This window comes from Artemia franciscana, chromosome 12, assembly GCF_032884065.1.
Source record: "Artemia franciscana chromosome 12, ASM3288406v1, whole genome shotgun sequence".
In the NCBI taxonomy this organism is placed as follows: domain Eukaryota; kingdom Metazoa; phylum Arthropoda; class Branchiopoda; order Anostraca; family Artemiidae; genus Artemia; species Artemia franciscana.
Window position 1 is genome coordinate 7,818,524 of NC_088874.1, and position 15,351 is coordinate 7,833,874.

Here is a 15,351-nt window from a genome sequence, read left to right on the forward strand (position 1 = left end):
TTCCTAATTTTACTTTATTTTCAGATTTAATGTATTTGTTTTACCTTTGCTTGAATATTTGAATATTTCAAGCAAGGGGCTTTCAATTTCAAGGGGGTATTTCAAGCAAGTTGTCAGAAAGGAATTTGTTGGATTTTACGTTAATTTTGTCAGGGAAAATTGAAAAAAGGACAATTATCTTAAAAATAAGGATAAAAACGCAAGTCTTATAAACTGATTTAGCCCAAATTACCATAGGTCTAATAGCTGGGACAGCTATTTTAGAATAAGTTAGTTCCCATTGGACAGAATTAGCTTTAGATACTGATTAAATAAACAAATTTGTTTCAAATTGCTTTTTTTTCAACCAGAGTAAGGAGAAAAATTGAACTTAAAATGAATAAAAATTATTGTACATGTCGGGAAGGGCTTCCCCCTCCTCAACCCTTGCTCTTTATGCTCAAGTCATAAATTTCTTAAAAGTAATTTCTATTCAAATTCTACCTCACTTGTGTTTGAGCAGTTTTTCTTAAAGAATTGTGGCTTAGCACAAAGAGTGAGGGTTGAGGAAGGGGCAGCCCCCCCTCATATACGGAATAGTTTCTATTCATTTTAAGTTTCAATGTAGCTGCTTACTTTAGGTTAAAAAACTTTTTTTTAATTTAATTTCCGACTGTTTATCAAACCATGCCAAAAATCCAACCCTGCTGCAGTAAAATTTCTCCCCCAAAAATTTTGGCATATTCCCCAATACCAAATGTTATCCTTGAACAATAGGCAAACGGTGCAACTTACAGCCCGTTCCCCTGGGACTCTGGGGAGTCATGTCATCCTTAAAGGCATAGTTATTGGATGTTTTAACTATGCCAAATCTAAAGGGTATCTATAATTTTGATCAGATGTCTTTGGAAGAAATGTGCGTGGGAGGATCCTAGTCATCCCTCCAGTCTGTTTGGTCACTTAAAAAATACCCTAGAACTTTCGATTTTTCTTCAAAGCAGGCTTCTCCTGATCTTCTAGGACCATTCGTTTAGTATGATTACCCTTGGGGGGAAAAATTAGCTGTCGATAGTGATTGCTATCAATCTGTAAATTAATTTGTAAATTAAATTAAATTATATTCATCATCTCATTTTATCTATAACCCATCATCACAAAGAACTGGGCAGAAAGCCCAGAAAAAGTGGAGGAAATATCAAGAAAAACAAAAAAGAAACAACAGAAATAAAAATACACTTTGACAACTACAGACAAGGGATAAACAGAAATGACCAAAGATGGGAAGACTTCTGGCATTCAGTAGAGAAATCACAAATACGCTTCTCAATAACCCCAGCTGGGTTTACCAATTGATACTTTCTTTGGAGAAAAGAGTTACTTGTCCAAGTTGGAAGTTCCATTATACTTTGCAAACTTAAAATATAGGTGATGAACTTGCTTTCTTTTACCACAATTAAGAAAGGACCAAATAGGAGCAAGGGCAAGTAAGTGAGGAACTGTTAGGCTATGAAGAACTGAGAACGGTGAACTGAGGCGTATGTAGCCTGGATCGTACCAGCATAATTTTTAATTGCCATGTTTACAGTTTCTTTCAGGTTTGCTCCAATAGGCATGCCCAGGTAAGTAAGGCATCTAGCAAAAGGAATCTCAGAATCGGATAGACTTATTGAATTTCTATTCCCTTTATAGTTGAACGGTAAAACAACTGTTTTATGAGTATTAAAGTTCAAACCAATATGATCGTACTCTTCTTGGAGAAATTCAAAAGTTGAAGAGCATCCTTGGAAAGTGCAGGGAAGGTTTAGTAAGTCACCCATAAACGTAACTAATGAAAGATCAACTCCTTTGAAGATAAATGTACAGTTCAACTTATTCTGAGCACCGATAACACAATTATTAAACAAAACTGGAGAAGTCAGAGCTCCTTGGCGTACACCTTTTAGAGTCGGAAATAGTTGACTACCATCTTGAATTCCAGCCTTCTGATTTCTATACATGTATCTTAAACAAGTAATTACCGCAGCATCAGTACCTTTGAAAAGGGCCTCAAGCAGATCTTGCGAAAATATACACGAGTCAAAAGCTCTTGCACATCAAATGCACATAAGACCAAGAAATCACCTCTTTCTTCAATATCCTTCAGCACATTTATAAGCAGAAAAAGAGCATGCTCTCTGACTAAGCCTTGCTTGTACCCAAACTGACGAGGAGGGGCGGAACAATTTTTCTCAATGTGTCTCATCAAAAAAGACTCAAAGAAGCTTGAAAGTATTACATGAGGTGGTTATTGGGCAATAAGAATTGCGCAGATAAGCGGCTTTTTGCCCCTTTTAAGCATGGGAGTTATTTGTTCAATACAAAATTGCGAAGGGACTACACCACGGACAAAGATCTTTCAGTTTCTTGTTAAATTTCCGTTTCGTAAGGAGCCTCAAGTCATTTACTAAGCCATCTTTTGGGCGACCACAGTCGTTCCAAACATAAAGTCATAGCTTGGCTGAATTACGTGCATTCACTAGATCTCTGTTTTTTTTTTTTTTTTTTTTTTTTTTTTTTTTTTTTTTTTTTTTTTTTACCAATCTTCGAGCTGAGACTTTCTACGTTTTACGAACACGTCGAAGAGGAACGGCGCTTATATCAGCACATTTCAGAGCGTGATTTATTTGTGCCAAGTAGGAAGTGAGGTAAACTTAGATATTATTTTCACTTTGTGGCCCAAAGTTCGATCACATGAGAGATTGAAAGGCACTTTGATTTTGGTCAGCATCTCGTCAACGACTTTACTGAAAGACTCGCTAGACACATTTTTCCTATCTCGGTAGGAAAACCATTTCGATTCTGTATTTTGAGCCATAGCTGGGGGTGAGTAAAAGCAAGTAGAGATAGCAAGATGGTAAGAATAATATAGTGTATGTACACGCATGCTATATATATATATATATATATATATATATATATATATATATATATATATATATATATATATATATACATCTGTGGAGCAGAATAAAGCGTGTTTAACATATTTAGTTTATACTAAGTTTATGTTAAACTTGACTTGAAAACTATTTGACTGCATGAGGAAACTTAAAAGAATAAAATTTAGTGATACAGCAGCATCAATAAAAATAGGGGGGGGGGGGCTTATCTCTTTAAACAAAAAAGTAATCACACGGGAAAAGTTACTGGAATTTCTCTTGCACATAAAGAAACTAAAAGAAAACATCGACAGGGAAGGTTAAATTATTTTCTAATGTTTTAATATTGTTTTAATATTAGTATTTTCAGCTGTTTCCAACTGTTTTAATATTTTCAGCTTCCATGCCGAACTGGATCCCAAACGAGCCACACCAGGGCAACCGTGGAGCAGAATAAAGCCTGTCTCATTCACATCAGTAGGTTCCGATTTTCACTTGTAATAGCTGGCCTTACAAAGATTCTTCAAAGAGTAAATGAACTATCGTTGATGGTGAGTTTCCCTTTCTTCCTTTTATTAATGGGTCTGGGATTATTAACTTTTTAATACTGTTATTGTTATGCTTGTACTATTTATAAGCGTAATATATTATGCTTATGGTTATACCATAATCACCATCGGTTGGTTGTGCCCGAGGAAAAATTAATTACAGTGCCCTCAAACATAAGCAAATAAAGCCGAACCAAAGTAAAAAATGATTAAAGTCGGCAATCTTCCAGCTGAGCCCCTCCCCCAGTCACGGCAGCTAGGACAGCTATTCCGGCTGCTTCCCTTTCCCCCTTTGAACTGCTCTGCATTAAAATATAAAAACAACTTTTGTTTCGCTCCAAAATTCTTCTGTCTACTTAAACAACCTTTAAAAATTCCACCTATTCTGCAAAACATTTCTTACTGTATCTTAAAACTCAGAAAAATGAATAATTGTTAATATTTTAGCTTAACTAACTCCGCGACGAAGGCCCCTATAAATTAGAAAAAACTACCTTTAGATATCATGATAATTCATTACTACTACTGCTACTACTACTACTTCTAATAACTCACTATAGCACCAAGCCACCTGAGGCCAACACAGCCACGCACGACCCTCCTCCAACCCAATTTATTCAAGGCCTCCATCTTTACACCCTCCCAGGAAGTTCCCATTTCCTTTAAATCTTTATTTATGACATCTTCCCAAGGACGACCTGCTTTCCGTGTAGCCCCAGACGGTTGGTCAAAAAGGATAATCTTCGGCAATCTGTCATCCTTCATCCGCAGAACGTGGCCTAGCCATCTCAACCTTTCTTTCATTATAGCCCTAGAAAGTGGGATTAAAGCACATTTTTCGTGCAACCTAGTGTTTGAAATACGGTCAGTCAGCCGGGTACCCAGAACAGTCCGTAGGCAATTTCTCCGGAAAACATCTAGTAAATTTTCATCTGCTTTTCGGAGCGCCCATGCTTCAGAGCCATATTTGACCACTCTCATCACTGTAGCTTCCAATATTCTAATCTTGGTTTGCAGACTTATCTTTCTATTCTTCCAAACTTTTTTTAACTGTGAAAAAACACCTTGAGCCTTAGCTATTCTACTTTTAACATCTTCACTGCTCCCACCGTCTTTACTAATAATATTGCCAAGGTAAGTGAAGCTGCCAACCTGATCAATCTTTTTGTTGCGCAACGTCACCTTTTCACCTTCACTTATTCCTAGCCTTGGTGACTTAGTCTTCTTCACATTAATTTTCAAGCCTATTCTAGCACCCTGAACTCGCAAAACCTCTAAAAACTCATTCATTTTGCTCATACTTTCATCTCATATGCTTAAATCATCAGCATAATCTAAGTCCAGGAGCGTTTTTCCTCCCCATTTGATTCCGCGGTCTCCAATCGCCTTTCCTGTGCTCCTTAAGACGGAATCCATCAAAATAAGCCATATAAAGGGGATAGAACACAACCCTGCTTAACTGCTGATTTAATACAAAACCAGTTGCTAACCTCGTTTCCTACCTTAACTGCAGCAGTATTATTCTCGTACATAGCACAAATCACTTTAATGTATTTTTCTGGTATACCATAAGACCTTTGCTAACGCTCTTCTATCAAGAGAATCGAAAGCTTGCTCATAATCGATAAAACTGGAAACTCATTTATCACACTATCAGCACCTGGAGCCTTATTATTTTTTAATCCTTTTAGTACTGTCGCTAATTCTTCCTCACTAAACAAATCTTCCGTCACATCCGAGGTATCACAAACTTTTTCATTTTCATCTATATCTTTTCCTGCAACTGTATCTCGGTTTAGCACATTCTCAAAATGTTCTACCCATCTTTCTTTAACTTTTTCTTATCACTAATTGTGGCCCCATTTCTATCTTTAGCTGGGACTAGTCCGGATTGACTACTCCCTTTCAATTTATTAACATGCCAGTATAATATTTCACTATTATGTCGTTTAGCTGCATCTTCCGGATCCTCAGCAATTTTATCCATGGCCTCCACATCTCATCTTCTTAGTTCATATTTTAATGCTTTCTCCACTTTCTTTACATTCCTTTTGTTTTCATACGACCTATCACTCAGATATTCTTGTACAAGCCCCTTCTACTCTCTATTTCTTTCTCTTTCACTAAAGCCTTTTCACTAATATCCCTAGTTGCAGTCTTAGCACTCTTCCCTAAGACACCATCAGCAACTTCACAAATTGTTTTTATAAAATTATTCCATCCATCTTCCGCATTGTCAAATTTCAAACTCTCAAGTTTAGTATTCAGCTGTTCCTGGACGGTTTTTCTCAAATTTTCATTCTGGAGTCTACCAACATCATAACTTTTCCAGGAGGTAGTTACCCTTCCGAAATTTCAGCTTTAAATTAACCTTAGACACTACTAGATGGTGATCTTTACTTTTAACATCAATAACAGCACTCCTATACACCCTAGTGTCTTGTATTGATCCTGCTAGTCTTCGGTTTACAATAACATAATCAACAAGGTTTGCTGTCTTACCATCACGTTAATACCATGTCAACTTATGGGCCATTTTGTGACCAAACACCGTAATGGTTATAACTAGGTTGTTATAACTACAAAATTGCAAAAGTCTATAGCCATTGCTGTTTTCTTTTCCCTAGGCAATTTACCAACCTGGGCGTTAAAATCTCCTAGCAAAAACACCATATTTCTACCTGGTACCTTGTCTATTTTCTCCTGTAACTGTAAGTAAAATTCATCTGAGTCACTACTATCTCCATCAGTTGGTTCAACAGGGGCATATAGTACTGTAACTGATACCCTGAACTTTTTAGTCATAAAATGAGCAATTAGTATTCTATTATTAATACCTTCCCAGCCTAAACAAGACTTTGCAGCTTCCTTATTCACCATGAGCCCTACTCCCTGTCTATGTACCCCATCCTTCCTGCCTGAGTAAACAAATTCTATGTCACCTAATTTCATGCTTCCTACCCCTGGGATATGAGTTTCTGAAACTCCTAATAAATCCAGTAGAAACCGTCTGAATTTGTCAGTCAAAATATCGATGCGATAGTCATTTTCTAACGTCGTAACGTTCGAAGTTCCGATTTTAATGTTCTTTCAATCTTGGAAAATATTTTGGCCTCAGGAAAAGCAATAATCCCGGATTCCTATGTAGAACATGATAATTCATTATAACGTGTAATTCAATAACTTATAAGCATAAGTTACTCTTATGCAACCAACCGTTGATGGTGAGTTTCCCTCTCTTTCTTTTGTTAATATCGTTTTTGGTTCGTGATTATTAACTTTTTTGTACTCTTATTCTTATACTTTTGTTATTTCGTACTTTTTCCTTTCCCTTACTCCTTTCTTTTGTCTGACTCTTTTTTCTACTAATTTTCCTACGCTTACAATTTTCTCCAAAGATATATTGTGTTTCTAACTTTTTGTTTGTTCTGTCTTAGCTTGTTCTTTTCTTTTCATGATAGAGGACTGTTGATAAATAGATAATCAGTTTCATGTTAAGAAATAATCATAAAAATAAGAATAAAAAAATAATAATAAAAACACATATAAAAAAATAAGAATGCATTGACAACCTTATATCGCCTATTACTGGTTTTATACTTTTAGTATTGCTAGTTTCTAATAAAGGAGTGGAATTAATCTTCATTGTATAAAGAAATATCCATAATTATTGTTCTTCTAACTCTGTAAAATCATCTTTTGATGAAGACACACAAAATATCTTTTAGAATCTAGGGAGGCTGGGGCAATTTTTTTGTTCTTTTCTTGCAGATTTTTTGTTTAATGTAAGCAAAGTTTGACTAAAGAGATGTTGAGATATCTATTTCCCAGTTCTATACTTAATCTAACACACATTTGAATAGGTTGTTTCTCCTCTTATTTTTATTTTCTGTCATATGAAGCTTCTTCAGCCTTTGCAACATTAGTCTATACTTCAAAACGTTGGCTGTCTATTCCCTACACAGTATATATCTATTTAAAATTATGGATGGGAAATATTAGTGTTGGAGCTGAAGTAGCAAGCAGTGGTATCAATTCGCGCATATTTAGGGGGGAGGGGGTAAAATGTATTTTTTAGAATCTGGGGGGAGGGGAGAAATGTATTGTCTTAATTTTTCTTTGTAAAAATTACCAGAAAAACATTACTAAGCGAAATATACCCCAAAAGGGTAGGCCTACTTTTTAAAATGTAGGGTGGGGGAGGAAAAAAAAATTCAAGGGTGACATGTCCCCCACAATAAACGCAACTGGTAGAAGGGCTATTAAATAATACCATATGTACTTACAGTACGAAGGCCAGTGAATTCGGAAAAATTGGGAATTCAATTTTTAATTAAAAAGACCTCCATATGGAGTTTGCAGTTTTTGTTGGTGCAGTTTGGTGCAGTTGGTGCAGTTGGTGGTTGGTGCAGTTTTTGGTAGTGATGGGTGCCAAATTAAAAAAAAAAAAAACATGGATTGAAAATCAGTACAAAACTTATCTTAAGTTGTAGCTGTCTTTGGGAATCAATTGACTGTTGATGTTTGAACTGTTGAGTACACAAAGCATTTCCAAATCTAGCTAATTAGTTTTACTTTTATATTGTAATGGTTTAATGTGGTTATACTGATGAAAATTTGGCACTGCCATACAAATTTTATAATTCTGAAATAATCAGAAGAAACATCTTTGAGAAGGACGGTTTTATGGTATGAATAGACCTAAGTTGGGGTCAGGGAGGAAAATGTTCTTTTGAAATGTACTGTTTGAGGGAGAAAATGTACTGTTTGAGGTAATGTTTGATGCATAGATTTTTTCTAAGATCCCAAGGAGTTGCAACCTGTAGTGTCTGATGGTACCAGCATATGTGGCACAGCGTCCTCAGTGCCACTACTGACCTCCGTTAGGGTGTAATCCCAATATGAGAATAATTTAATTTAGCAAAATAAGCTAAAAGAAAAGGACATTTGTCTGGTAATCAGGACCAATGGCCCTAAAACACCCCTCATTCCATGTTCAACGTTGGGTTCGAACCTTAATATAATATTATTATATACTTTAATATTCTTTGATGTACTGTAGACTTTAACATACTTTTAATGTACTTTTAGGTTAATGCAATTTATGTATAAAAATACATTTTATGTACTAAATTTAGTATGTACAATTTCAAAATAAATAAAACTTTAATATACTTTAATAAACTCGAACTTTGAATATATTTTTTCGTTAATAACAACGTTTTTGATATAAGACAAGTTTCTAAACTAGTTGATACAAATCAAACTTTCTACTAAGCATATTCTCCACTTTTGGATGAAACTGTGAGTGAGCAGCGTTTTATGCCGAGATTCTTCTTAACTTGAACTTTTCCGCATTCTGATCAATGGTCTGCAATGTGTGGTTGGGTGGAAACCATCTGAAGCTTCCTGTATTTTCCCCAGATTTCTTTAGATAACCATTTAGATCGACTCTAGCTTACAGTGACACCAGGACTCAAATCCTGGTCTCCAGGACTTCCAAGTCTAGAGCGCTAGCCACTCGACTGGGATGGCTCAAATTTTGAGCCTACATCAATAATTTGAGCCGAATTTTAACTAGACTATAAAGATTTTTTTCAAAGCAATCGCTAACCAACTGAAAATAATTGAAATCAAAAGCCTAATCTTTAGAAAAGATTTCTTCCTTCATCTCTCATCAGCAGTTGATTCTCATCAACATCATCATCATCAACATCAACTTTTCTTTCATCAACAATTGGTTTGTCGTACTAATTTGAAAACAAATTCAACAAAATAAATGAACACGGTGTTTAGCCTATTTGGGCATTTAGGGGAGGTATTCGATAAACTGAAAGCCAATATAAAAATCAGTGAGGAAGAATTTGTTCTGAAAAGAATGAAGTAAAAATTGCTTTGTTATTGTTGCTATTTTGGAACAGTAGTCATTATTCAAGAATACCATAAGAAAGTGGATGCTATTTAAAAAAAGGAAATTCTTAAGGCATTGTCTCCCATGGTTTCCTTAGAGTGATTTGCGATGGCCCAGAAGGTAAATTTTTTGTTCAACTTGTGAAAGTTTTCCTCGGGGGTCCCTCTGTCAAATCACGGGTAGCTTTAATTACGGCCCTCCCCCCTCGTGAGGGTTCGTATTCAAGTGCTCTCCTATCATATTTTGGCACCTAAGGTTGGGGCGGGGTATATTCTGTATTCTCAGGTGGAATTCCCAGGGGCGTATGGTTTCTGTCAAATTTTTACTGGTATTCTGGAACAGAATTTATGTGCTTGCATCTAAATTGAAAAGCTTGATTGTATAGTTTGTTATTCTTTGAAACTGTTAGTTCTGACCTTTCCAGCTGACAACGCCCGTTTTTAAACGCATAAATTAAAGTTCTTGAATTCAAATCCTTTGTAAATAATATTGGTATAAAAAAAAATTAATTTCCCTTCACCATTTTTAGTCTCGCTTGGGACATACTGCTAGATTGAAGCAAAATCCAGTTTTTGCTCCATAGGTCACACATTCAAGTTCAATATATTTGAAGCTATGGGGCGACTGCTTGTATTTATTCTCCACAATTTTAACTTTTACCTTGTTTGGATTTTCCTTTTGGTTTTTCATGATTGAATCAAAAGAAATAAAAAAAGGAGGAAAATAATACCGTTGGTTGTATGCCTCAGAGAGAGAAAGAAAGTTTCTTTTCCTCTTTAATCATACACAAACAAGTCAAAACAAAGGTTGAATTAACAAAAACTGTGTTTTACTTTTGCTCACTTTTTAATTAGTATATATATATATATATATATATATATATATATATATATATATATATATATATATATAATATATATATATATATAATATATATATATATATATATATATATATATATATAATATATATATATATATATATATATATATATATATATTTGTAAATATATATACGTGTATTTAAAAACCAGTGGTATATACACAAAAAAAAGAGAACAAAAAACGAAAAGAATATATATATATATATATATATATATATATATATATATATATATATATATATATATATATATGTGTAAACGTATAAAATGAATAAATCAGACAATAGTATTCAACATTTCGAAATCATAACTTCAGTGCCTTTTAAACATAGTTTGTAAAACTTTCAACCGCAATAATTAGTCCCCTAGAAGAAGTCTCCAAGAATCCTGGGAGTCGTGGTGCATCCCCCAAAAACTATTTCTTAAATTATCTAAACTTTGGGAATTACTCATAAAATTTTCCAGGCTATCCCCTTACTCCCCAAAAGGGGGCAGGCACACTTACCTCCCGGTCCATCAACATCATAAGAATTCCAGTGTCCCCTAAGCAATGACACACAATTTGCCCGCACCTGCAGCCAACATTTCACCGCTCTCCACGGTAGGTTCAGTCTCAAGTAAAACTCCTCTCCATACACTACTTTAATCTGTTTATAATGCTTTAGAGTAGCTGACTTCTCAACATCTGTAAGTCGAACCTGGACCTTAAGCCGCGAATCCTGTAATTTAAGGAAATCGTCAGGTTTGAAATCAAGAGTCTGACCTTCATTCCATGGCCATGAGAAACCAGCTTTATCCAACAGGGCTTTAGCCTGTTTTGGCCATGTTACCTGTCTAGGAGATTTCAGTATCTTGTTATAAGCCGCCTTCGCTAGACGGCTATCTGGCATATGTAATACCTTTAGCCAAAACTTGATGTTTATAATCCTCTTATGACGCAAGTTTGGTAAACCCATGTCACCTCAGTTCACATATAGCATTCATTCAGTGGACATCTTAAACCGGATTTACTCTCACAAAGTTTTGATAAAACAAGAATGCATTCGAGGTAAATACTCCTACTTTGCGTCGGACCGTTCATTTAGTGTTGAGCAAGGTTAATTTGCTGTCGAAATGTTTTTGGAAGATTCATATGCCAATATTACGCAAAGTGAGTAATTAAAGGAGTTTTATGTGATAGTATATTTCTACAGTCTAGTTTTTCTTGGATTTCAATTACTACTTTGTATAATGAGAGGAAGAAGGAAAAATCTGACGAGTTTTTTCTCACATCCAGTCCTATGGAAGGAATCTCATTGAAATCACTAGCTGATAGTTTGAGTCTAGTTTTACAGACTGTTAAAGAAAATTCAACTACGTTAAATGAGCAGAATGTTAATTTTAAAGGATTAGATCAAAGGATTTCTAAGATCAAAGAATCTGTATTGGAATCGAAATTGGAGATGGAAGGTATTAAGCCTAAAGTGATCAGCCTTGAGGTAGAAACCAATGATTTGAAGAACCACATTTCTGTGCTGGTTGATGAAAATTCTTCACTGAAATCGCAGTTATCTAGCCTAAAGCATACAATAATGAAGTTTGAAAATAAAGAAACTGATAAAAATATTCTAGTATTGAACGTGACAGCGATTGATACTGTAAACGTTAAGGCGATTTTCGATGGTATAATTTCGTCATGCCTTGGAATCCATGAGGTACCCAAATACACGATAGCTGATGTTAAGCCTGAAAAAAAGCTGATAAAGGTTATCATGGAGAACAGGGAGCTGAAAGTGGCAGTTCTAAAACAGGCTCGAAATCTTCGTGGAAAAACTATCATGGGCAATCAGAATATTTTTTTATCCGATGATTCTCCCCCGTCTGTTCGAGAAGTTCAAAAAAAAACTTTTAGCTATCCGAACCAGTATTCGTGAAAAAACAGGTTTTGAAACTTGGATTGCGAGATCCATACCACCATCTCTATGTATTCGTCGCCTTAAGGAAGGGCCAGTGGAAATGTTTTTGTTTGATGAAATCCCACCATGACCGAAATCCCACATGACTGAATATTTTTTTTTCTTTTTTTTGTTTAGTGAGTTTGTGGAAGCCCGGACACTTTTTGTGTTTTGATAAGACAAAAGTATTGCTTGAATTATTTGTTGATTTAGTTTGGTCCGATGCAATAAAAATAGTAATAGTGACTTGTATAATTGTATCTTCTGCTACAACAAATATTTTGTCTTTTTTATTGTAGATTGCTGTTTTTTTTTTGCACCAACAGTATAGTATTAGAACAAAACCATTTACTGTGAGTTTTAGTGCTTTTACTTTTCAATGGGAGAGGCATGGGGGAAGAGTACTCCTTGGCGTGAGGTCAATGTATGATAATGGTTTGGGTGATATTATTATTATGTTTATGAATGAATGGTTTATATTACCAGTGCTGATTATTTGTTTATTTCTTAGTTTTTCCTTGTTTCTTTTTTCTTCTCTTTCCCTGTTTTTTCTTATTTATTCATACCTTGATTTTATTATCATTATTTATCCATACCTTGATTATATTATTTTTTACTCTTCTTTCCTTGTATTTTTTCCTTATACCTGTGGTTCGGTGGGCTTGGTCGTGGGGCGGAACTGCTATCCACCATGAGTAGTGGCCAGGCTGGTATCAACTCTTTGGGGGATCGTTTACTTGATTTACAAAATAATCCTTTAGATATTGAAAATATTATTAATAATTCAATTGGAAGTAGAAATCAGATGAATAATGATTCTAATTCGGCTTTTAAAAGTAAGTATGTTTCGCAATTAAATGGTTCTGCCTCCTCTAAACGAGATGATATTTTCTCTGTGTTTCATCTTAACATTCAGGGACTCTGCTCGTCTTTTGATGAGCTGAAACGGATCGTTAGTGATGGAACTTCTGATGTTATAGGATTATGTGAAACTTTCCTGGATTCAAAAAAAGGTATCCTTCTAGATATTCCAGGATATAGGATGGAGAGGCTGAATAGGAAACAGATGGCGAGAGATGGCCTTATGCTTTATATTGCTGATCGTCTTGCATATAATGTCCGAAATAATTTGAGCAGAAATGAGGAAGGAATCTTTGAATCCCTATTTATTGAGATTAAATCAGTGTGTAAGTATTTAGTTGTGGGTTTGGTTTATAGGTCCCCCAGTGGATCTATTCCTTCGTTTTTGAAAATTCTGGAAGAAGTTTTGGACTCCAAAAACATCCCTATGAACTAATCCTTATGGGTGATTTTAACTTCAACCTGCTTGATCAATAGTCTGCTTCAACTATTGATTTTTTGTTAATGATGCTCTCTTCGGGAACTCTACCTTCAGTTTATATACAAACCCGAGTTACAGAAACAAAAGCGTCTCTTATCGATAATATTTTTTCGTCACTAGATGTCTTAGATAATTTGGTGCTGGTTAGTGATATTTCGATCATTTTCCCGCTATTTCCCGATATAAGAATGCTGATCAAGCGCAGCGTATAGCATCATCATCTAGTCTCCCATTTTTCCGTTATGGTGATACTGAGCTAAGTCTACTTAATTCTCCTCTGGCTGATATACCATTGGGTAGTTTGGTTTCTGATTCAGATTTTAACCACTCTTTTGATTCCTTTTATGGCTTAGTTAAAGAAGGAATCCTGGAAAGTTGCAATCGGGTCCAGCTCCCCATACTTCGAAAAGGATAGCACCACTGAATCTATGGATGACTCCAGGTCTCCATAAAAGCTGGAAAGGGAAAATTAAGCTTTACAAGGCTTCACCATCTTTAGCTAATCACAAACGATTCAAGGCCTATAGGAATATATTTAATTCTTTGTGTCGGAAGGCGAGTCTCAGTATTATCATAGGAAATTTTCTGAATGTGGGAAGGATGTAAGGAAGACATGGTATTTAATTATTTCAGTTCTTAGACCTACTCCCCCTTTGTCTTTAGTTCCATCAATGCTGAAAATTGATGGTAAAACCGTCCAAGGAGATGTAGATGTTCAGGTAGAGCTTACCTCTTATTTTGCTAATATAGGAAAGGTAACTGCTTCCTCTGCAAGCTCTGCAACTTCTCGTTGCGATTTCAGAGCCTTTCATGGACCCTCATGTTTGAAGTCGATGGTCTTGAATTCTGTTTCTGAATTTGAGGTAGCTCGTATCGTGAATGCTCTTAAAGGATCATCCTCTTCAGGACCAGACAAAATTCCTACAAGTGTTATCCGTGCCATTCTGCCTGCTGTTCTGTCACCACTGACTAAGCTCGTCAATCTGTCTTTCGAGAAAGGTATTTTTCCTGAATCTCTCAAGCGAGCTCAGGTTATAGTACTCTATAAAGGTGGTTCTCGGAGTGATCCTGCTAATTATAGACCAATTCCTCTCCTATCTGTTTTCAGCAAAATTTTTGAGAAGGCTATGCTATCCAGACTTCTTGGTTTTCTGGATGCAAAGGATTTTTTGCATGATTTCCAGTTTGGATTCCGAGCGAGTCACTGTACGGAGCATGCTTGCGCAGCTTTATCGAATTTCATTCATTCGGCAATAGATTCTGGTCATATCCTTGCAGCTTTATTTTTGGATGTTCGTAAAGCTTTTCATTCCTTGACTCATCGGATTCTTCTTTCGAAACTATCACATAAAAAAACTAAAAAATGAAATTTTGATACCAATAGTTACATCAAAAGAATCGCATTTTAATGCTGGTTTTGAATATATAAGTTTCATCAAGATCAGTTATACCCATCACAAGTTTGAAAAAATTTCTCAAGCCTGAGAAAATTTGTCTCATTTTCGAAAATAGGGGAAAACACCCCCTAAAAGTCATACAATCTTAACGACAATCACACCATCAGATTTAGCGTATCAGAGAACCTTATTGTAGAAGTTTAAAGCGCCTATCTACAAAAATGTGGAATTTCGCATTTTTTGCCAGAAGACAGATCACGGATGCGTGTCTATTTGTTTTTTTTTTTTTCCCAGGGGTGATCGTATCGACTGAGTGGTCCTAGAATGTCGCGAGAAGGCTCATTCTAACGGAAATTAAAAGTTCTAGTGCCCTTCTTAAGTGACCGAAAAAATTGGAGGGCACCTAGGCCCCCTCCCACGCTCATTTTTTCCCAAAAGT

At 35.5% G+C, this 15,351-nt stretch overlaps 2 protein-coding genes across 2 annotated transcripts in view; one reads left to right on the forward strand and one right to left on the reverse strand.

Annotated features, from left to right (window-relative positions):
- Positions 1-15,351, reverse strand: part of LOC136034175 (interaptin-like) — a 442,249-nt gene that overhangs the window by 263,040 nt on the left and 163,858 nt on the right. The gene's annotated exons all lie outside the window — the stretch shown is intronic.
- Positions 1-15,351, forward strand: part of LOC136033629 (neurofibromin-like) — a 214,161-nt gene that overhangs the window by 8,849 nt on the left and 189,961 nt on the right. Inside the window, 1 exon segment of the mRNA XM_065714430.1 lies at positions 3,296-3,448. Coding sequence (XP_065570502.1) covers positions 3,296-3,448 — 153 coding nt within the window.